Consider the following 25,442-nt stretch of genomic DNA (forward strand, 5'->3'; position numbering starts at 1 on the left):
TAACGGAGGTTCTACCCTTTCGTATTTGTTGTTTCAAATCATTTTGGTCCTAATTAATTTAATTAACTACAGTTGCACTTCGTATTTTTCGATTGTTCCAATTATTTTATTATCTAAGCCACTTTTGTCCAAGTTAGTTTGAATAATTAAAGTTCTATTATTTACTATCTGATTTTCCAAACCATTGCAGTTGTAATTAGTTCAAATAACTAAGCCTCAATAATATACCTTACAATTATCCCAATTCCTTAATTATCCGAACCTTAATCCCAATTACTCCAAATAACTGACGCTCCACTAAGCACAGTTTAATTACCCCGACGATTTAATTATCCAAACCTCAGTCCTTATTGATTCCCATGATCTACATTTTGTCCTCAAGGAAATTCATTAATTCATTTAAAAAAGAATTTAAGTTAACACTAGAAATATTCAGCATTTAGTAGATTGATATGTAATATCTATAAAAATTCTAGCAATAGTTTATCTTCAGTTTCTTCAGACATTCATTATAGTTTCCAACTGAAACTATCTATTTCTAAAATCATCTCAAATATTTAATGCTTTTAAGCTATCAATAATTACAAAACAAAAAGCTAGAAACCCCAATCAGTTTATCTGTTACAATAATTCTAATGTCAAAAATTATATTAAAATTCACAAAATTCTAAATATTAACACTAAAACTACCAATCCTCTAATATGATCAACATCTACTCCTTATACAAAACAATACCAATAGATTATCTTCAGTTTTCCCCCACATTCATTACACTCTCCAACGAAAACTCTTCCCAAAATCACGTCGAATATTCAACGTTTCCAAGATATCAATAATTACAAAAGGAAAAACCTCGAAATCAGTTATTCCAACTGTTACAGTACATTCTCCTGTTAATTGGAGGGATGAAATGCCGTTCAATCCCTTGAAACGTAACAGTCTTCTTCCAGAAGCACCTCCTTCATGAATATTAAACGCGAAGCGGGTAATTCTAAACGGGACATTACCTCGGCAATCCGACTGGCAGTCGCCGGAAGAACGAAGAAGAAGAACAGGGGAAAACATGCTCGCCTTACACGGGACATGCTTCATACTCTGAACTAAACCGCCCCGTATTTTTTCCCCTCTATTTATCCTATTTGTCCGCCGGTATACGACCGAGAAGTTTTCTCGTCGAGCACCGGGCCGCGGCGCTTCCTGCGGAACTTCCGACCGTGTTTTCTTTCCTATTTCCCCAGCCAGACCGTAAGTCATACCAATTTCTGTTGCCGCTCCATCGCCGATGGCCGCCGCCGCCGCCGCCGCTTGCAAATAACAGCGAAACAAACTGGTTCGATTTAGAGATCGATCGACAGGATTGCGGTCGCACCGGCGAAGAAAACAATTGGGCACGTTGATTAAACGGCTGTGTGCAGCGTGTATAAATAGTCGATCAACTAGCCTTTCACCTATTGCCACGTCATTTCTTTCGTTGAATGATGCATGTGAAAGGTAAACGAGGATAGTTGATTTGAAATTTGAATTTGATAATGTCGGTTAATATGATTTAATAGTTGAATCCGTCGAATAAGTAGTACAACTCAGTATAAGTGGAGACTTAAATAAATCATATAATACAATACATTTTAATTTTGAAAGGAAATAAGTATTGATGTGATTCAATAACTAAATCAGTATAATGAGTAGCACAACTCAATATAATTCGATACCTAAATAAATCATATAACACAATAGATTTTAATTTTGAAAGGAAATAAGTATTGATGTGATTCAATAAGTAAATCAGTCTAATAAGTAGTACAACTCAATATAATTCGATACCTAAATAAATCACATAACACAATACATTTTAATTTTGAAAGGAAAAAAATATTGATGTGACTCAATAACTAAATCACTCTAATAAGTAGTACAACTCAATAGAATTCGATACCTAAATAAATCATATAACACAATACATTTTAATTTTGGATGGAAATAAATATTGGTGGGACTCAATAACTAAATCAGTCTAATAAGTAGTACAACTCAATATAATTCGATACCTAAATAAATCATATAACTTTCATATAAAATTTGAAGTTTGATACGTTTGTGCTGGTGTGTATCGTCGGTATGTAAGTGATTTGTAATGTTGAAGGAAATTAACGTTGATTGATAATTGATTAGATTGTTTAGTATCTTGTTGGGATATAAAATTGAAGTTTGAAGAATTTAGAAGTTAACGTTTTGCATTTGAGAGGTGATTTTTAGTCGCCATTTTATTTAGAATTATAAATTGTTAATATTCAATTTTGTAAGGGGTATCAACGTATGAAACATAGACATTAGATAGTTATGTTCAGAAGAAAAGTAGTTCTTATTAACTAATAAGACTATGTTACTTGCAAACAGTATTATACATTTTTCATTAGGAAATAGTGAATGTTTATAGTGAAAAATATTATCGAATGAGTTGACAGAGATAAATATTACACAACTCCTTTGAGTTCCAATGAAATATTCTATTCTTTTCATCCACAATAAAAAGCAGAATGAAAATAAGAAAAACAAAATAAAAATAACAGAAGCATACTGATTACCATATGCCACTGAATACCAACAATGAATCTATACCATTTAAAAGTCCTTTTGTTTAAACTACAGTATCCGGAACGCGTGTAAAATAATTGAAACACTCCTCCACTGTGTTCTTCATCAAGTTCCCCTGAATTTTATAAAAATAATACTTTCGTCCGCTTTCTATTATATATATTTCGTAGCACGCCTCGCGTCGCCCTTTGTTGTTTTTCCACTTTATAACAGGTGTTGTCGAGTTAACGATCGTCGCGCTCGATGGAACTGAATTTCCATAGAAATTCGTTCACGGTTAGTTTCCTGTTCCTTTCCACGAATTCGCGAGTGTACGCTCGCGTTACACGTTATTGTAGCGGCATTCTTCCCTTCTTCCTCGGTTGGCTCGGCGAAAAATGGATGGAAAGTGACTGACGTTTCACGGTTTTCATCGTTACCGTCGCGGACGTCGGTATCGATCCCCGGTTACGCGAAACATCGCGGTATTTTCGTGTTATTCGAGCGGATAAAAGGCAGCAAGTCCCTCGATAGTTTGAATAAGAAATGCGAGAGCTCTGCGGGATCGGGGGAAGTGGATGAAACACTGGATGAAACCTCGCACTGACGACAATTTTGTAAAACCCTTAACGCTGAACACACACCTCTTTACGCTATAAACTGTACCGTAATGGATAGCCACATTTTTATTAAATATATTATATGGGTTGTTTCATTTTTGAAAATACAGAGAGACAAAGTAATTTGCAATTACGATTTAATAGATAAATAGAAGACTTTTATTTATGATTTAATAGATAAATAGAAGACTTTTATTTACGATTTAATAGATAAATAGAAGACTTTTATTTATGATTTAATAGATAACTAGAAGACTTACTTTCAACCCCTATTTATTCTAAGCTTTATATAAATAAGATTATTTATCGTTCTGATACATTTTTTAACAAAATTTTCATTTTTTATAGAATATATTATATAGGTTGTTTCATTTTTTAAAATAAAAACAGACAAAATAATTTGCAATTATTTATGATTTAATAGATAACTAGAAGACTTACTTTCAACCCCTATTTATTCTAAGCTTTATATAAATAAGATTATTTATCGTTCTGATACATTTTTAAAAAAAATTTTCATTTTTTGTAGAACATATTATATTTGTTCCATTTTTGAAAATACAGAGAGAAAATAACAGTTTTCCATTATTTATGATTTGATAGATAAACATCAGACTGAATTTCAACCCCTATTTATTTCAAGCTTCATATAAATAATGTTATTTAATATATAACACTCTGTTTTGCTACTTCTTTAAACAAAAATTTTACCTGCATTTTAAAATTGAAATCTAATGAAAGAACTTAACAGAAAAATGGAAAAATTTATTTTATATTATTCACTCCCTTTTGATTACATATAATTATATTTGTCTTCCACACGAAAATTCTTATTCTTTAATTGCATTTTAATCAGTATTTTTATCCGAATAGGAACACGTTAACATTGAATTTTTAATCTGAAACGTTTTGCAACAGTAAAAGCAACGTAACAATTGTTCTCGGGCAACAGATAACGGCTTAATTGCCGGGGATTCATTGTTAACAAAATATTACAGGACAGAAATTTATGGGACAGGAAGAACAATGCTGCGTCCGCGTGCAGAAGAGAAAACGCGATGGAATAACATTTATTATTACGTTCTGGCAAACGATGGCGTCGTACACGTTGCCCCGTCCACCGCAGCATTTGTACTACCCCATCCCCGTAAATATAAAGCGACCGCACACCCTTAGAAACAGATGGTTCAAGTTATGAGACGCTATGCGTCAGCGTCCTCGCAGAGGCGGTGCATTCTTCAGGAGGAACGAAGGAGGGAAAGGTTAAGCTCAATTATTAAGTAATACTAATGGAAATTGAAAAAGGCGGAGATACGAGAAGATGTTGGAAACGCTACATAATACTGCAGTTCTGCGGTCAGTAAATATGGAAGAATGTATGAGAAAATGGGAATGATAAATTTATTGGTATCGTTAACAGTAGAGTTGTGAGATAAATCGAAATGAAATTAAAATGACATTTTGTATGTTTGCAATGAGCAAGTGTGCAAAGAGAAATGATAAAACATAAATGATTTTATTCGTATTATTGAACAGTAGAATTATGAGGTGGAATGACAATTTTTCATTTTTGTAACGAGCAAGTGTGAAAAGAGAAATGATAAAATATGAATGATTTTATTCGTATTATTGAGCAGTAGAATTATGAGGTGGAATGACAATTTTTCATTTTTGTAACGAGCAAGTGTGAAAAGAGAAATGGTAAAATATTAATGATTTTATTCGTATAATTAAACAGTAGAATTATGAGGTAGTCAGAACGACAATTTTAATGGATCTATTTTTCACTTTATTTTATTGGAAGATCTATTAAATTTTTTTATTGTTAACTGATGCGGGGTATTAAAGATTAATTAATATTTCAGTAATAATATTTTCCTGGTGGGCAAGAATTATTTGCAAATATTTAGAGGTCTATCGATTTGCAAAAGTTAATATGTCTTCAGTATCTTTTCACTTAAGACATCTTTAACGTTCCAGCTGCTAGGGGGGAAGATAACGTTCCTCGGAAGGCGATTGGGAACAAATCGGATTTGTAATCGAATTAGTAAGATAGGAATAGTAATTGAATCAGAAAGTACAGCAGCTAGAACTTCCTCGACTCACTTGACCATGAATTAAAACCACTACCATCTCGTTAAGGGTTTGGTGGTTAGGAGAACGATCAGTTTCCGTCGACTTCATTGGTTGGTAACCTTCGAATCGATATGGTTATGTAATGGGACTTCTATCGATACACAACACGTAGTTAACCACTTCGACATAATTAATGTTATGGAATAAGTAATGATAAAAAACATTGGGATTATGGTAGAAAAATTAAAGCTGAATAGATTTATGTACAGTTAATTTTCTCAAGACAATTAGAGAAAGTTTATATTAAGCTAGACAAAAGGGAGAGATCAGAGCAACTTTTGTATCTCTGTAAGTAGTACGAGTCAATATTTTATAATAGTAAGAGCCATGGCCTACATAGTTAAGTACTTCAATAATTAGTTAGAAAAGGAATGCTTGACACCCAGAAACAGAGCAATTAATTGTCTGACTGTTTCGACGAGTAGAATAACCAGAAACAGATCATACAAGTAGTATGACTAACTAAGTTGTTACACAAATTCATAATTAAATTATATACTAAATAGTGAAGCTCATTAGTTTATCACATACACCATATGATTCATCGATTCACAGGCAAGTGATGTAATCATTCAACAAGTAGTACAACTCCTTTACTGATCAGACAATCAGTACAGTACATTGATTCATCAATCAAATAGAGTAAATCATTCGCGTGGAAGTAGTTCTACTCAGTAACCGATCAGACAACTGTAACTGTTTTGGCCAATAAGTAGTATAGATCAGTTACGAATCAGACAAGTAAATTAGACTACCGATTACAACTTTAAACTATGAAGTGTCGGTATTATAATCTTATATATAAATAAACAAGTTCACCAGTCACAGAGTATAAGCAAAAACCATTGAAAACTTGTGACATTCGAAACAAGTAGTATGAATCAATATATGCCACGCTATCGAGACATATCGCAGTTCTACTATCTGTTTACCGTTCCTACGTAGAACAATCAAATGCCAACAGTCAAACAAGTCATAAAACTTTCAATGGCAGGTTGAATTCAAAACGGTTTCGCGTGACGGTATTGGAAATCGATTCGAACTTGTTTTGATTTGATCAGAGTATCGTTGAATACAACGTACGCTGGAAAGTGTTTCGCGTTCGATAACAATATCGCAACTGTAACTCCATCATACCGACCGTAGGAGTTTCTCAATTTAATTCGAAGATCGTTCGACCATTACCAACAGCTATTCCCAGGAGGATCGTATTCCTAGTCGACAATGGCCCTCAAATCGATCTCAGTTTTCACATTGGATTCTGACAGTGTCCCATAAATATTCCAGATGGTCGGACCCTATTCGATCTGAGAAGACGCGGTTCTTGAATCCCATGGGGTCGAAATGTTTCTGGATACTACTTAGAATGGTATACATTTTCAGAAGATCAAAATCATCCAATGCAATGATTCTCGTAATTAAAACGAAAGACGAAGAAGAATTTATTAATATATATCTCATATTACATTATATTTTATTTTATACTATTATTTCTTGTAATATAGTTCATTTTATATTATTTGTATACTACTCACAATGGTATACTTTTTTCTATCAGAAAATCAAAATTATCCAAAGCAATGATTCTCATAATTAAAACGGAAGACGAAGAAGAATTTACTAATATATATAATTATCATTTCTTGTAGTATATACATTTTATATTATTTATATTATATTTTCTACTTCATATGGGCTTTTACATATTTCAGGAATCAAGTTGAATAATGAAGTGATTATGTTTATATTTTGTTTAATTAGTTGTAGGATGAGTAATAATCATTCCTCGTTTCTAATGATTTCGTTTTCTTTTATTGGAGAACTTACGAAGGGGACGAATTCAAGAGGAAAATTAATTTTTGATTACTCTTATCAGTATACTGGCTGCAATGTGTATCATCAATAATGAATTATGCTTCGTTGGAACCGATCGAGCCAGGTCTGTATTGGTGTCGATTAGGCAGCAGGAAGTCTGGCCCCCAATGTTATCTCGGTATTCGAACGTCTGCGGAACCCTCGGAATCCGTGGAATGAATTATGACCCACCCTGGAAGTTGGAGGTCCCTCGTTCGACTCCTCTTTGGTGTTTCTCGCTGGGGTAACAGACTCCCTACATATTCTATGAGAACCTATGGGGTCGAGGGCAGGAGACTGAGGCATCCTGAGATTTGTATGAATATGTAAGAAGCTTTGCAAAATAAAGGTTGGGTTTTTTTTGTAATTCCACAGATGCAGTACCATCCATGAATATTTTATAATTTTGTTTTACATCAGAAAGTTTGCACCTTCAAACAAGTGATGTTCATAGGCGAATGATAAATAAACTAATAATTATAAGATTGCATATATTTCTTTAATTTCTTTCTCTTAAAATTTGTTTTATTGCTAAGTATTATTATAAACGATTTTATATTTCTTAATAATGATGTGTATAAGTATGTTCGTGTTTATAAATTTAATATTGTCAGAAATGGTGAAAAATTTTTCCAAGAAGAAAAGACAAGATTAGCATTTATATTACTTAAGAAAGTAGTATAAGTCAATGATTAATCATATGAGTGATAATATGTTTATCGATTAGCAGACGAACTAGTAGTTGCGATGAACGTCTGAATAAACAAAGAAAACAAGCCACTAAGCAGCATTAAGGCTAGCAAGACAAGATAGTACTTTATAAACCAAGTAGATTACGTGCACAGTTGGTCAGACATGTGGTTCAACGCAAAGCTTTGCCATACAAGTAACATGTCCTGTATATTCTCGTACCAGTGGTTTAGGATTTTGCTTTGACAAATAGTGTAGGTTAACTCTTTGTTCAACAGACACGATTTATCATTACTACTCTGCAAATATTTTTCACTTATACCATGACACAAATATTTTTACATTTTATTAACATTCGTTTCATTTTTATTCTAAAACAGTAAATTTAATCAGTATTATAATTCATTTTAAAAAGTAGTTTATCCCGATGTGTAATCAGAGAATTAAATAAGTAGTATATCCCAGTGTTTAATTAGAAAATAAGCATTACTCTACTCATACGATTAACACAAAAACTTTTCTTATCACTATAAATCAGTAGAATCTGTATCATTATATTTTCTCATTATGTATCATCGACCGATGACCTTTTCAAGAATGTAACCAAATAAAGAATAGGTTGTCACAACTAAAAAGTAGTATATCCCAGTGTACAATCAGACAATAAGTATTCCTCCACTGATACGATTAACAAAAAAACTTTTCTTATCACTACAAATCAGTAGAATCTGTATCATTATATTTTCTCAATATGTATCATCGACTGATGACCTTTTCAAGAATGTAACCAAATAAAGAATAGGTTGTCACAACTAAAAAGTAGTATATCCCAGTGTACAATCAGACAATAAGTATCCCTCCACTGATACGATTAACAAAAAAACTTTTCTTATCACTATAAATCAGTAGAATCTGTATCATTATATTTTCTCAATATGTATCATCGACCGATGACCTTTTCAAGAATGTAACCAAATAGAGAATATGTTGTCACAGTGGCGATAGGGCTCGTTGAACAAAAGTGGTTACGTGCTCGCGTTCCGAGTGGACCCTCGAGAACTCCTTAGCGGAAGCTACTCGAGATTACGTCTCGGCCGTGGGACCGATGGTAACAAGGGTCGGAATAATAAATCGTCAGGCTATCACAGAACGTGGCGTGCATGTCTGACGCAGGCTTGTTCGTTCGTCGACTTTTTCCCTGACGTAATGGAATCCGTGTTTCCACGGGAATCCTCGAATTCCTGAGTGTCACGCGACTGTAAGCCGCGCAGTCGGCCATTTCCAGAGGAAATTCGAGGGATTTAGGGAACAACGATATTCTTGATGAGTTCTTCGCCTTACATTTCCGTGCTTTGTATTTCTTCAACCTGGTTACGTGCTACAAGTAAATTCCAAGGAATTCGCTGCGAACTATCGCGCTTTACGATTCACTAATCGTAAAACGTGACGTAAAGAAGTGAAGCTAAATGTTGAATGCCTTCTTTACTTTATACAGAATTAATAACTATGATAAAACTGTGTGTAAACAGTCAGTTATTTATTAAATACTACAAAGCACTCAAGAATTACTAACATTAACCATACCACTTTTCCCATCGTAAATGGTCAAGCAACTGGCTACAAAATACAGACAAACAAATTAGATAAATTCTTTTCAGTGCAAGCAAAAGGAACGTTGAAAATTGAAAATCCAATTAATCGGATAATAGATGAATTGATATAAAATCAAATGAACCAAAGAAAACGCAGAATTTTAAATCCTCTCACTCGACCAGTACGATTAGTGTCAACAAATGAAGGAAACTACACAAGAAGATTTAAAAAACTACACTGACAACAGATTACTATAAACATTAACAATATTATACAAATCCTTTTCACACTACACCAAATTCTACGCGAATTTCCAGTGAATCTCCAGAAAAATAGTTAACAAGTTCATAACAATTAAAACTAATATAAAAGTACAGTAACTGCAAAAATGATTTTTATTCCATTCAGTTTTCTCACAACCAAGACAGAAGTCATTGGAAGAGTAACCTACCCGAAGGAAATGATAAATATCAAACGGTCAGAAAAATTCTCGATCCAAGGACTGCTCCGAGAAAGAATGTTAGAAGTAGCTATAATAATGAGCCGCGATTCCGTACAGCAAGAATGATGTTCGTTGTTCGTTAAGGCACAAAGGAAAAAGGGTCGAGGGGCTCGACGTCGAAGGGAAGAATGAGAACGGCGGAATTTTTGTCCGCCGCTGCTCACGGCGGACTGATAAACGGCGAAGCGGTTGGAATTTAGCTCTGATCGACGGTTTCTCGTAAACAAGAGCCATTCGCCGAGAGTCCGCGGGCTCTTCCCCGAACGAAGGCGGTTGAATGACTTCGTCCCGATTCAATGTATTTTAATACGGTTGTTGAAGCCGCTCCGCTCGAACGTTCCGTCGCTCAAGTAATTACCCCTTTCATCGGGGATTTTTTTCGCGGTTCGTTAAACGCGATTCATCGCGCCAAAGTGAACGGTGCTTTTGTGGAAACAGCTTGATGCGACGCGGGTGTGGCGATCATAAAACACGAGCGATGGTTTTCGGCTGAATTCATTTTGATCGCTTCATTGTAATGGGATCTTGCGAGACGTTGGTTCCTGAGGGTACTTTAAGGTATGTGTGTCAGTGACTGAGTAGTTGAAATTCTGTAAATGTAAATATTTTATGTGAAATATTTCATATGAATATTTATGCTTGTAATTTAGTAAAGTTATTGGTATATTTGTGTTATTTTTTGGGTGGAGTATAAAGATTAATTTATGTTGAACGAGGAATTTTAGTTTTATCATGTTATGTATTAACATAGTTTTAACTGTGTTATTAAAGAAATAATTCAGAATGAAGTTAGAGGTATGGAGGTAATTTTATTGGTATTAGTTTGCATATATTGAAGGTAAATTCTATTAGATAGTAATTTGATTTGCTATTGAATGGTATTCATTCGGATTACCAAATTGTAGACGCATTCTATTGACAGAAACGTCCATTGCACGTCAAATCAATGATTGATTTGTATTAGATGTCCGACTGCTAATCAATCATTGAAATCTATAGACAATCTATCTTCGAGTCTGCAGGATGAGCTCAGCATTGGCGTATATTAGTTGCCTGACTAAGCACTGACGTGTACTACTTGGAAGTCCAGTTATTCGTATGCACTGCTTGTGGGCTGAAACATTTATATGCACTACTGGTATGATCAAATATTCACCTGCATTGTTTGTCTGACCAAATATTGATTTGCTCTGTTTACCTCATTAAATATTGATATATTCTACTTGTATAAGAAGATATTGATACGAACTATTGATGTAATTAATCATTGATCGATTCCACTTGTCTGACTACATACTTCTACGTACCACTTGAAAATCTGAACATTGCTATTCACTATTTGTCTAACAAAATATTGATATAAATAGAATAGAATAAAATATATATAAAATAACTAGTTTATCTTTAGTTTACAGATAGTTACTTGATTGGTCACGCCAGGAAAAGTACGGTTATTGTTAAAGCCTTGCTTTAAAGTTTTATTGAAAATATTCAATAATAATAGTTATGTAATACTTATATAATAATACTTCTTACTAATAATATTGAAAATAACTTAACCCTTTGTACTCGAGAGATGACTCTCTATCACCGTTTAATTTGATATAACAAAATTACAAAGTGTTATATATAATATTAAATTTTCTATAATGCATCGATATGTGAAATATTTATATAAAATAGCTTCGTTTCTTAACTCTTAGCGCTCTAGACGATTTTGCAATCTACCAACTCCTATTTTTATAATACCCCTAGCAGACATTGAAAATGTTACACAACATTCCTCACATCTTATTTCCCTTAATACATAATTTGGATGAGTAGGAAATCCAATAATCCAGTTTCTTTAAATCGATTCATTAAAATACTTTATACTATAAATAGTGCAGTGGAGCCTACAGAGTGCAAAGGGTTAATTTACTCATTAGTTCGTTTCAAACAATCATCTATGTCTCATCGAAAAGTTTCTATTAAAAATAGTTTCTATTCCGAATACAAAGAGTTGCGTTTTCAATATTATTAGCAAGAACCATTCACACTGCCCTCTATCTATTTTCTCAAATACACTTCAAACAAACTATTATAATACAGAGTCACCGAGGGAAAACTATACAAGAAATTCAGACTGCAAAGTGTGAACGCCAACCAGAATATAATCTATTTGAAAAACATCTCGACAAAGAAGCTGCGAATGAAGCCGATGTCGAGTCACGCTCGACACAGAAGCGCAAAGGGTTAACCCGCCGACAGCCAGCTGATAAACGACGTGAGATCCGGGGCCAACGTCGAAGACCACGCCGCTTGTCTTAATAAAACGATTCACCCGGACGGTTCGATCTAATCAACATCACGATCCGACCACCGGCACTATTTCCTCTTCGTTTTTGCCAGGGCTAACTGGGTTGCCGGTCCATTCACTGGGCAGGCTTATCCCACCCCCCAAGACCCGGGGTTCCTCGATTCTCCAGCCGTTCCCATTCCATTCGACTCGATCCCGGTGGCGAACGGCGGTGGTAACGGGCGAAAGCTGGCTCGGTAAACCGAAATGGAATAATAGAAAGCTCGCAGGACCGAGAAATGGGCCGGATATCGAAATCAGCCATTTCTCACGGCTGTCGGTGCACTGTTTCAGACGGCGCGCGGGCCACTCTACGGGCACGTTTAACATTCTACGGGCAGGTGTCGATGGTCAACGGACAGGGCCGATCCCATCGAAATTCACCGCGGAATTTCATTCGATGTTTGCCGTCGATCATTGGACGACCGGTTCGCCAACCGCTGCCTTAATAAACAATGATTCGCCGGGCCAGATTTATGGGCGCTGGTTAACGTCCCTGGCTGGGATTGAATTATTTGGGTCATCGGTCCGGTGACGGAATTTTGTTACGTGACGGACGAGATCGTGATGCGGGTTGTGCATTGTGTTATTCTTGAAGGAGTCGAGGAATATTGTAGAAGGAATTTTCATTGGCGGTACTTAATTGAGTAAACTGAGTATCGGATCACTCGAGTTTCAATATTATATTACAGATGATCGGTTTCTGTATTGATTTTGGATATACTTCGTAGAATATCCTGTGTTTCGAAGACTTTCGTGATTGTTTTATTTTATCTGTCGCTATCGTGTTATGTTACTTTTGCATTTTTATTTTATACTTTATCTTGCGTTTTAAAGTGCTGTTACAGTTGCAAGAAATGTCTACGTTTCGTCGAAAGAATTGCGAAGGATTAATCATTTTCGTTTATTTCCAGTGTCATTAACTGTAAACTGGTATTCGTCTGTCGAGAAACGGATTAAAGTGATTTCCAGAGGTAGAATTCAACGTTTTAGATTTAACTTCCTTTCTGTAATCTCTTAAAATATAGTACATTCTCAAACAATTCCCAACGTTCTAATCAAATCTGTGTCGTCTCTAGCGAGACACACGAGTGGCAGCTCCCAGTCGCCATTTGATGCAGAAAAATTGTAAACATAACAATACGTGAAATATTTGAAGAAAATAGTCCCCTAATTTATGTATGAGTTCTCGATAAATTAATTTAAAAAAGTCTTCCAATTAGGAAGTATTGAATATTTCAAGTGAAAAATTTCCGTTTGCAAAGGGTTGAAACCACGATGCTCGATGCATCGCGCCGAAAATCTCGATCCCGTCGATCAACCGGCGATCCCCAGTATCCATCACATTTAACGAACACCATCGACACGTCCCATGGGCGACGATCTCCTCGCAGAATCCCGCGACAGGCCGATATTGCGACGGCAAAATGTTAATTAATACCCGGCTAACGCGTGCACTTGGCACTAATTTGAAGGGCACGGACGGAATACCCGTCGGTGCATTAGTAGGCCGGGGCCGCCGAGCCGAGCCGAGCCGCGCCGCGCGAGCTGTAATAATGCAGTCGCCGCGATGAATACAAGTTCGCCGGAGGCGGCGAGCCGGGAATTGCCTGGGCCGGGACGCGACGCGCGGCCTCAGCCGGATACACCACGGATGACCCTTTAATCGATGCCGATCGTTCCCTCCTTTGAACCTGCAGCTCTACGGATCGCGTGGACCACGCCCGAAACGGATGTAATTGTGTCGCTTGGAAACCGACGCTCTTAACCCCTTGCCCTATGGTTTATTTTCCAACTGTGACCGATGCAACTTTGTCGGTAATAATTTGTTGAAGAATGATAATAATTCGATGTATATTTTACGTATATCTTTGACATAGAATGTGATAACTGATAACAGAAGATTAATATTTAATTTGAATTGAAAGGAATTGAGTAGAATTTACGTTTGTTAAATTTAATGGATTTTCAGTCTATCGTTTAATCGCTACGTTCATGTAACAGTTTAAATATGTGTAACACAAATTCAAAATTTACAAAATCGAATTCCTTATTCTCTTCCGTAAGTTAGAAATTTTGGTTTATTCGACGTTTAAAAATGTATCGATACAATCACCGACGCTCGCGTTTTTAGTGGCTGAAATTTAGCCGGCGTTCAATGTGTTAAGTCGATTTTTCGATGTTTTCGGAGTTCTGTACATTTTTGTGAGATATATAATGTAGGATGAGATTGTTTGGGAAGCGTAATAACGCAAATGTTTAATATGGAAAGACGGTCTGTTAAAATTTAATGATTAATATTGAGTCGGTTAGGAAATAATGCTATTAAGTCGATTTTTCAATGTTTTCGGAGTTTTGTACATTTTTGTGGGGTATAAAATGTAGGATGAGATTGTGTGGGAAACGTAATAACTCGGGTGTTTAAGAAGTATGGAAAGACGGTGTGTTAATATTAGATGATTAATAATGAAAGGAGATATTTCGGTTAATCGATAACAAAAATTCAATTCAATGTTTCAGTAGCTAATGGAGTGTAGTGATATATCACTCGTGTGATAAGAGATGTAGGATCGTACACCATGCATTATTATTTAATATGTATTGTTATGTAATATATATTTCACGTATTTAACTAATGTCCGGGTTGGAGTGGTCAGTTACAATTTACACTGTCACAAACCTCGATTTATATAGTTTAATATTAGATCGATTCTTTATATACTCTAAATTAAAATACACTCAATGAAACAATTGCAAGTTGATTAAAAATCCTAACGTGATGAAATATAAAATATTCAGTAAAAAAAGGAATTTATCGTAGGATGTAACATTATAACAATCTGTCGATAAGAAAATCAATAACGTGTAATAATATCGGTGTCTCTATGAAAGAATATCTTGGTGAATATAGAGTGTCAATGAATAACTGTCACTGAAAACGTACGCCAGCGAGGCAACGTCAACGCGAACATTGTCAAGGAAGTCAGTGTCGCTTTATAATACGAGACCCAGTGAAACCGGAACGCTTGCCACGTGGGTGAAAACGATAAACGGATTCCCCGATTCGATTATGTGTCGATTACACAGCCTGGACCTCTCGACTCCGTGATTCTGCATGGAATTTCCGGTCGATGGAACAGCCATTGTTCTTTAACCCGACCGATGCAATCGATCCACGGAAACGACGCAGGGTACGGCCAGTCGGCCGTTTTCTGGACGGGACTCAATAACTCGAAAAGTATGAGCGATACAAACGAATGCTTCAGACAAAGCTGTAAGATATAGAGCTAAGCATATAGTGGTTACATGTTTTTAGTATTATGGAGATATGAAGTTTTTTCAATGACAATTTATATTTTACGTTTCGATGATAACGTTGTATAAATGGCTATGGAGTTTATTGCCGCAGAATTGTTAGTTTTGCAATGAAAATCATTTTGTAAAGCAGGAACTATATGTAATTATATAGTTATATAAATATAGTATATATAGTTATTATATATAGTTATATATATAGTTATATTAATAGTTATATAGTTATCATATATATACTTATATAAATAGTTATATAATTGTTATATATATAGTTATATAAATAGTTATATAGTTGTTATATATATAGCTATATAAATAGTTATATATTTATCATATATATACTTATATAAATAGTTATATAGTTGTTATATATATATATAGCTATATAAATAGTTATATAGTTGTTATATATATATACTTATATAAATAGTTATATAGTTGTTATATATATATACTTATATAAATAGTTATATAGTTGTTATATATATATAGTTATATAAATAGTTATATAGTTATCATATATATACTTATATAAATAGTTATATAGTTGTTATATATATATATAGTTATATAAATAGTTATATAGTTATCATATATATACTTATATAAATAGTTATATAGTTATTATATATATAGTTATATAAATAGAAAAACAGAATTTATTGCGACAAAATTGTTACCTTTCAAACGAAAATCATTTTGTAAAGCAGTAACTACTGAGCGACACATTGGCAACCTTCAATTTTCGTTACGTAAGTGGTCGCATTCTGGGGTTTTATCCACAGGCGGCGCACTATGGGAAGTGGCCGAGCATGTCACGGCGGTGATCGAGATAGCTACCGATGGCGGCAGATGAGATAGACGGGTAGATACATTATGAGCCCTGGCAAGGTAATTAGCAGGCGACTGGACTGCTGAGAGGTATCGATTCGAGAAATTTGTGAGGTCGATCGCTGGATTGGCGAGCTGGTCAAGACGTGTGACAGGTATTAACGGATAAAATATGATATTACGTGTCCACGAGGATGATGGGGTTTCACGGGTATTTTAGTGAAAATATCTTGCGACGCAGAGAATTAATGGCGGTAATGTAACCAGTACATTTTTGTTTTTATCATAAAATCAGAACTGAATTTATTGTACATACTTTATCATTGACTATCATGAGTTATTTCGTAATTACAAGTGATATACTGTTCTTATTGTTGTAGCTACTGAAACCAATTTGTCGTACCTGACTGGTTATACAGAATAATATCATTTATTCTCGAATGAGAATTTGTGTATTTTGCTTAACATTGTCTGGACTGAAATTAATTTATTGCGCTTAATTAATGGAAGATTGCATTACTTATTCTGTAATTAAGGCTATTGTATTCTTCTCGTTTAACTTCCTCATAAATCACTTGTTAAACATTCTTCATTTCTAGATTGTAAATTATAATCCTATATAATTGTCCTTATTTCACTAACCGCAACGATCGAAAATACATTGCACGAGAAATTCAATGAACTGTTTACTCTGGAAGTGACGTTTGTATCTTCTTTAACTCGACTCAATTCAATTACCCATATAAAAACGACTGAAAACAGACCCATTCTACTTGATCGGACAGCTACAACAATTTTAATACCCAACAGAGCAGAAGTAATCTCGTTTCACCCTGATTCCAGGAAACAATATTCTACTTGGCTGAGCACCATTGTCCCTATTCCTCGTGGCCGTCCACCAACAAGCTTATTCTACTTATCCGAGTAACGAGAACTCGACGCAAACCATCCACACCGTTCGCAACGAGTTTCACTCGCGTCACATTACCGCGAAACGAATAACAGTTAACATAATCGAGCATTCCCCTTCCTCTGAAAATAAAATAAAAATAAATCCAGCGAAGAGCAATTTTCTCATTGATTATTTGTAGTTAGAATCGTCAAAGTAGATTAACCAATAATTTAATCAAGGATTTTACAGGAAATAGACACTTCTAATGTTTTCTTGTCTGCTTGTAATTTATAAACAGCAACAAATTGAATAAAAGATACTAGTTAATATTCTAGCTATACATTTATATATTTTGATTATCTAAAATTACAAAGTGCTACAATTTGTCTAACTTCGTATCTATTACAACATTAATATGGAATATTAGCTTGTGCCAGGTATATAAAGAAACTGCATCATAAAAAATAAATCTCCGTGTTCACATAACGGAAACAAACGTTGTTGACACGTTCATTAAATTTTGAGTACCGAAAACCTCCACCATTTTGCGAATTCAAACAATAAAAAATATATGAACGCACACTTAACACGTCGCTTAATATTCATTACAAAAATCTTTGCTCCCAACAATTACACAGGTGAACACAGCAATATTAAAATCACCCATCATCCCTAACATTTTACACCCTCTTAAATCACAATAATAAAATCCAAAAAATACCACCAAACTGCACATTTCAACCAAATTTCCCAAGTCACCACAGATCACTCACAAATTCAAAACAAACACTAAGAAAAGTCCAGAAACTCAAAATACCATTAACAAAAGTTTCGTCTGTGCTTCTTTGCCAAGATATATTTATAATAGATTATATTATCATCTTATTTTCAGTGTTATTAGTAAAAAGAATCGTTCACACTGCTCTCTACATACTATCTATTTTTTCAAATGCATCTCAAATGAAACGTAATAACACAGAGTTATCAAGAAAAAAAATGCAAAAGAAATTCGGAGCGCAACGGGTTAAAAGGAGTGGTCCTTCTCCGCCGGTTAGAAAAAGACCGCGGGAACAGGCTTCGTAATTATTTAACGCGGAATGAATGGCGAGAAAATCCTGGTTTCCGCGAGGACCGTTATTGCACGATGAATTCCGCGGAGAGCAATAGCTTTTCGTGAAGTTCCCTCGCTTTTTCCCCGGGGAAGATTCCCGCGTCCTCTTTCTCCATCTTTTCACGGCGTAGCGCGAAGTTCACGCGGCGAAATAGAAATTTTTCCGCGGCCACGAAAGTGGAAACGTAATTATTTAAGTTGGGGAGAAATAGCGCGGTTTCGAGTTTCCGCTCGGGCCGAGTGTGCCGGGAAGCTGCGAAGTCGGGCGAGTTTCCGGTACGGTTGCTCCGCGTTCCCGATTGTTGGGATCGACATCGCAATGATTTCGTTGCGTACAATTGCGCCGGGTTTTCTTTCCCTTCGCTCTCGCGTGTCTTCTTTATTTTCCTCCCGCGGGACCTTCTGCTTTCTCTTAGTGTGTTTTTAACGCGCCATTTACTTTCCTGCTAATTTTTCCGGCGAACGACAATTTCCTTCCATTAACGGGCCACCGAAGACGCGACGCGGTTCTTCGAGCGGAGAGGGCTGAAAGGGTGGCGCTGTTATGCAATTAGAAATAATGGAGATGCGGATTTATTTAGGTCTGGCGAAAGTGATGGAGGATTTTGGTTCTTTTTTTGGTGTTCGATGGACGTGTTCGCATTGAAATGTTAGTTGGGGATGTCGGAGTTGAAGGGAATTGTGATTGTATGTGTGACTGTGTAAATGATTGAAAGTAGATTGAATTCTGTGTCGTTGGAATTGATTTTCTGGAATCTGTTGGGATGAATATTTTATTAGTTGTGAATGTTTGTTTAATTGTGTGTAATATATGAAGTATAAACGATAGAACTATTTACGTTTCAGAGTTTGAATCTCGTAATTTTATGAGTGATTAGGAATCTCGTAATAGTTTCAAAATTACCTCAGAATTATTCCAATATTATTAGTATTTACATTTCAAAATTTAAATCTGTTACTTTCATAAATGATTTGAAATTCGAATCTCATAATAGTTTCAAAATTACCTCAGAATTATTCTAAAAATTATTAGTATTTATGTTTCAAAATTTGAATCTCTTAATTTTATAAATGATTTAAAATATGAATTTCGTAATAGTTTCAAAATTACCTCAGAATTATTTCAAAAAGTACTAGTATTTACATTTCAAAATTTGAATCTCTTAATTTTATAAATGATTTGAAATTCGAATCTGATAATAGTTTCAAAATTACCTCAGAATTATTCCAAAAATTATCAGTATCTACGTTTCAAAATTTGAATCTCTTACTTTCATAAATGATTTAAAATTCGAATCTCGTAATAACTTCAAAATTGCCCCATCATTATTGCAAAAATGATTTTCAAACTTTTTCTTCCAATTTATGAAGATCAAACAAATAAGTAAAATATCTCAGAAAAATTTATTGTTAAAGAACTTCGCAGTCAATTTATTCTTGTCGCCGTAAAACAACCCAGACCTTTCCCGGTCGAATGTTAAAATGAATAACCATCGCAGGAGCATGAGAGCCCGGTGTTCTCATTGCCGGCCATCCTATCATCGTATCTTTCCTTCGAATCCGCGGTAATGCCGGCAGTTCCTTCCCGCGGGACCAGGGAGGATCAAAAGATTTAATAACGTGGATTACTCCACGCGAGAAAAGCCGCAGGAAGTCGCGCGCGCAGCTCTGGATCTCGCTTTGGTACGATTTAGGCGCGATTTCCATTTATAGTCGCGCGGAATTTAAGCTTCGAACGATCGTTCATCAGCGACGATGGGAACTGAATTTTGGTGATGTGTAATTTGTAGTAGAATTTTTATAATTTGTGACTTAACTCTAGTTTTTTTATGAAAAAAGTAAACCTTACTGAACTGTGGGTAGATTAGTTAGATAGTTATAGAATAGGATAGGTAAGGAAAAGGAGAGATTTAGAATTTGATGGTGAAATAGAATGGGACACTATATATAGGGTGTTTGTGAAAAGTGGAATTTAATTTTGGGAATATGTTTATCAAAACAAATGGAAAGCATTTAATAAGCAAACTATTACTTTTGGAGTTTCATCGAAATTTAGTAACAGATATTTTGATTAGAAAGATATTCCTTATTTGCCGATAGTAGTTTAGTACTGGCTAATAGAAGTAGATTTACACTGTAGTAGTATAAATCAGCGATTAAATAAATGAAACATAGTTGAGAGCAGCTATAGTAAAGATCATTGATTAGCGGAAATTGATTAATCTTCAATTTTCCAGGTTTCGACAATTAGGCAAGTAATATAGGTCAATGAGTGATCAGCCAATGAGAAATTAAATGTTTCAAACAAGTGATTCAGTAATTCATCAAGATGTTACGAAGTATTCTTCTAATCATTCTTTTAATTGATTCTCATGATCATCTGAGATAGTAAGACCGTTTAAACGAAAAGTTTCATTTAAAGACTGTAGGATTATCGTGATGTTTGACACGTTAATCGCGCTTTAATTGAGCCAACAGTCGTCGAATTTTTCTCTGTCGAAGTGTAAATTCCCAACAGTTTTCTGCTCGATGGATCAAAGGTTCGCACCGGCCCTTTGACCCGCCGGCACGGTCATTCGAGCAGCCTGAGCAGGACAAACAGGAAGTTCTTAACACGAAGCGAGTTCCTCCGACAACTACACCTTTGTTTCAATTACGAGGCCCGGTGCTCTTGCTCTAATTAAGTGTTACTCTACTGCCGAAACTTGCTAGCTACTGAATGCTCATTACGAGAAATAATCTTGACCAGTTCAGAAAACCAGGAGAAATATCAAAGATCATGGAATCTCTTTTGATTCGGTTAAATCGGTTAAATTGCTTTGTAAACAATATTACTTAATTTTTATTTTATCTGTATGAAGGTGTTACGGAGCTACTTCTAATGACAAAATAGAAAATGTTAATTCCACTAAAAAAATTCTTATAGAATAATTCTCTTTAATTATCTATTAAGTACAGAGTCCGATAAAATTTTAGACATTTTCAGTTCTTTTTCTGTAAGTAGAACCAGCATGCCTTTGATCAGACAAACAGTGTGTGACTGTGATCATGTATTGACAGACTCTGATTGTTGAATCAACCATTGACATGTTCTAGTCGTCTGACTAATGGGCTACGGGTATCACTTGTCTGGCCAAGAATCAAACTGTTCTCCTGAAATCAGTTAATATCGACTCGTATCACTTGTTTATCTAAACATTGATGTAAACTATGCGATTATCCAATGATTTATGTCAACCACTTGTCACAGCAATATTTTACGAGTAGATTGATGTCAAATAAAATTTTCGTTCTACAATTTTCACAATCTACTTCGTACTCTTTTTGTAAAAATTATAACCATGTATTTACTTAAATCTTCAGTAACTTATACTTCAATGGATTATAAATAAATCTATCTTACTAATTTTAAAGACAGAAGTATCTATCCCATAGTTTTAAAATATGAAATTTAAAACTACTTATTTTATCAAATCTATGAATTCTACTGTGAGAATTATTATTTGATTTTATTACCCATCTCACAGTTAAATTCTCTATAAACTGAAGGACATCGACAATCCGCTCATTAACAATCGATTACCCGAACACACCATTTGTCCGTCGAAACGCTGACTCACACTCCTATTAGAGGACAGAAACATCTTTTGTTTGCCAGACAAATAGACTGGAAGGTCAGTCATTGGTCAAATATATAGAGCACAGTCGTTATTGATTCCCGAACTGTTACTTAACAATATACCCTCCCAAGGAAATGAAAGTTTCCGATACGTTCCGCCGAGAGAAACGAGAGACAGGATTCTCGGCGCAATAAGATATAACAAGAATCGGTGTGGCAACGGTCGGACGATTTTTTACGACCACGGAGAAGAAAGATGGAAAGAGGGAGAAGAACTGTTGGCGATGGTACGTGCAAGCTTGCAGAAGGCGTCGAAGCCAATCTGCTCGGTGAATCCGGCATGGTCGAAGGGGTAAATAACGTCGTTCGTTACAGACCTGTTTGGAAGGGTGTCAAATGATTGCCGGCGCCGTGATGGCGACCGATACCATTTTTTTCAAGGCCCGAAATCAGGATTCTCGTGTTTCCAGTTCGATGAGCTTTAACACTACTGTATTTAGCGGAAAACCATTCGTGTTTTCGGAAACAGAAGAGAATTTGTAGCCGCACAAAAATTAATTAGAGAAACCGTGTAGTGTGTAGTTGGTGGTCGCACAAAAATGAAGCGAAAGATTGTTTAAGGTGTCGAAGCTAAAAGAAAATTTCTACTTACGCAAAAATTAATTATCGAAAAACTATTCGTGTTGGTGAAAATAGAAGGAAATTTGTAGCAACAAGAAAATTAATTAGCGAGAAATTATTCGTAGTGTGTAATTGGTAATCGCAAGAAGATTAATTAGCGAACAATTATTTGAGTTGTCGAAACTAGAAGAAAATTTCTAGTCGCACAAAAATTAATTAACGAAGAAGTAGTTCCTATTAGTTTGTTAATTCAATGGACGGATAAGTTCAAGTTCTCATCAAACTTCTAAACGTTGAAACTTGAAAAATGTTGAACCTCTGAACTTTTACAATTTAATCCTTCGCGCTCGACCTTTTCCTTGGGCATAGATCTTACTTGAAGATCTATTTCTTAGTCCGGTACAAATAAGCACTTGGGAAAAAAATCTGTGAAGACGTTCTGCTCTTTTTTAATGAAAACCCTAAATATAAAACTGAGATTGAATTATAATCAGAATATTTCTGACAACAAATTTGCCACTAACTGTTTAATGTCAATCTTCATACATGGCGCGATCTACCATTTTATTATCATTAATATTCATCCATTAACTTTCTTCCTCGTTATACATTTATAAATTTTCTATATTTAATTATACCTAAGAATCATTTAGACTAGTTTCCTTTAAATCAATATCAGTATCATTGTCAATAAAATACACAGATACACAACAGAGTTTTAGTACTAAGAAAATAATGAGGCAACACCATAAAAAAAACGAAAGAAAAATTCTATATATTACTACCTGAATCACAATAATTTTTAAAAGGTGCAAAGAATAAATAAGGTAAGAGCTTCATTAATTTTCTTCTTTATTTTACCTTCATAAATTTTCTGTATTTAATTATGCCTAAGAATCATTTAGACTAGTTTCCTTCAAACCAATGTCAGTATCATTGTCAATAAAATATACAGATACACAACAGAGTTTTAATACTAAGAAAATAATAAAACAACACCATAAAAAAACGAAAGAATAATTCTATATATTACTACCTGAATCGCAATAATTTTTACAAGGTGCAAAGAAATAAATAAAGTACTTACGATGCACCATTCGACCGAGGGCGGACAATCCTTCAAATGCATGTGCGCGGTGTAATTGATGCACGGCGTGACGCTGCCGATTCCGTCGTTGTACTCACCGCATTTGTAACATCTGATGCCGTGTGCTACCCCTGAAACACCGTAATGGAGGTGTGAATTTGTAAACTACCTGATAACGATGCTATTGTTCCATCGCTAGGTACATTAAGTAGTTATTGGGCTAATTAAGAACACAATGCAATGAAGAATCGATTCCCCTCGAGAATGTGAAAGAAATATCTCGCCCGAATTCCATTGCATTGCGTTCATTAAGTATTTAAAATTTGAATAGAATATGACGAACCATGAAACGTATCCAAAAATATTCGTATCCTTTTATGTTCAATTTTCTTTCGTAAAATCTCGTGAACTTTTGATTTTCTCGGTAATACAGGACACCTAATATTTATATTACATAACATTACATAATTACTAATTACATGAAAATATAATTAATTAATAACTAACACAAAAGTAAACAATTTTAACTAAGAAACCTGAAGTGACATTTACATTCATCGAATTCACTCGTCCATTATCAATTAGCAACCCTCGTAAAGATGACAATTCTCAAATTCCTTCCACATCCCAATAAATCAACAAAAAAAATTACATCTAACACAGTTGCAAAGGAAATCGTGATAACGAGCATGTCGATTCCATTAATTCCCTTCGCAGTTCTATTCCAGCGGAAAAATTTCCATCGCTAAAAGGCTCGGCGCAAATGGCAGAAGAAGCTCCGCCCTTAACCTTCCTTCGAATTCGAATTAATAGGACGGAAAAAAGTTTCAAACGAGCGAGCTCTCGATAAGTCAAGTGCGTTGCACCTTTCCCCTCCCCTCGCCGGGGGTTGAACTTCGAACAGGTAACAGGCACCACGGGGAAATTGCTTACCAAAGTAGAAATTAGAGACGCGTGTCGCTTTGAAGCTGAAGGGTGGCAAACTTTTCAAGCGGCTCGTCCGTTCGAGCTTCGAGCCTCGGCTTTGCCGGGGCCAAAGACACGCGTTGCTTAGTCGAACTGTCTGATGAAGAGCAGCCTGGTGTGATCAGCTGCCTCAAAAGACGTTAAATATCCCTAGCTTTCTCCGTCCGACCTCTCCCACGGTATTGGATTCCAGAAGAGACGAGAAATTTTTCGCGAAACCCGCCCCCGGAATGTCTCCCATAGACTTTGATGTCGCTGATGGAATTCGGGCGAAGATCTTTTTTCACTCTTTCGGGGGGAATCGATTCTGCATTCACGGTGCCCCGTGCTTTTGTGCCGCAGATTAAGGGGATGAACTAACTGCTGCTTTCAGCGAGATGATGTTCGATTTAAAGGGGCCTTTCTGCTGGAACCGTCGAACGGAACCAAGGAATTCTTGCTTTGATCGGATTCAGAGTAATTTGCCGAACTGTGATTAACGTTTGTCAAGATTCAATGTGTGCTTAGTGTATTATTGTTTGGGGGGTTTAGTGTGTCGGTGGATGTGTTGATGGAGGAGATATGGGATGTTTGAGGAGTAAAGGTTTAGCGAGCTTGAAAATGTATTTTACACGTTGATGTGTTTATATGTAATTTGTATGTGATTTATTGTTGATAAAATTAATAATATATGTGTTTGGGAAGGCTGTATTTTT

At 35.3% G+C, this 25,442-nt stretch overlaps 1 protein-coding gene across 2 annotated transcripts in view; it reads right to left on the reverse strand.

Moving 5' to 3' along the window:
• The window catches only part of LOC116423987 (uncharacterized), a 180,833-nt gene that overhangs the window by 59,925 nt on the left and 95,466 nt on the right, over nt 1–25,442 (reverse strand). For both annotated transcript variants that reach the window (XR_004234365.2, XM_031969836.2), the window contains exon 2: nt 23,782–23,912. Coding sequence is in view for 1 of the 2 variants with exons in the window: in XM_031969836.2 (XP_031825696.1) it covers nt 23,782–23,912 (131 nt within the window). In the remaining variant the exon portion in view is untranslated. The remainder of the gene's footprint in view (nt 1–23,781; nt 23,913–25,442) is intronic.

The sequence above is a fragment of the Nomia melanderi genome, chromosome 13, assembly GCF_051020985.1.
Source record: "Nomia melanderi isolate GNS246 chromosome 13, iyNomMela1, whole genome shotgun sequence".
Taxonomy (NCBI): Eukaryota; Metazoa; Arthropoda; class Insecta; order Hymenoptera; family Halictidae; genus Nomia; species Nomia melanderi.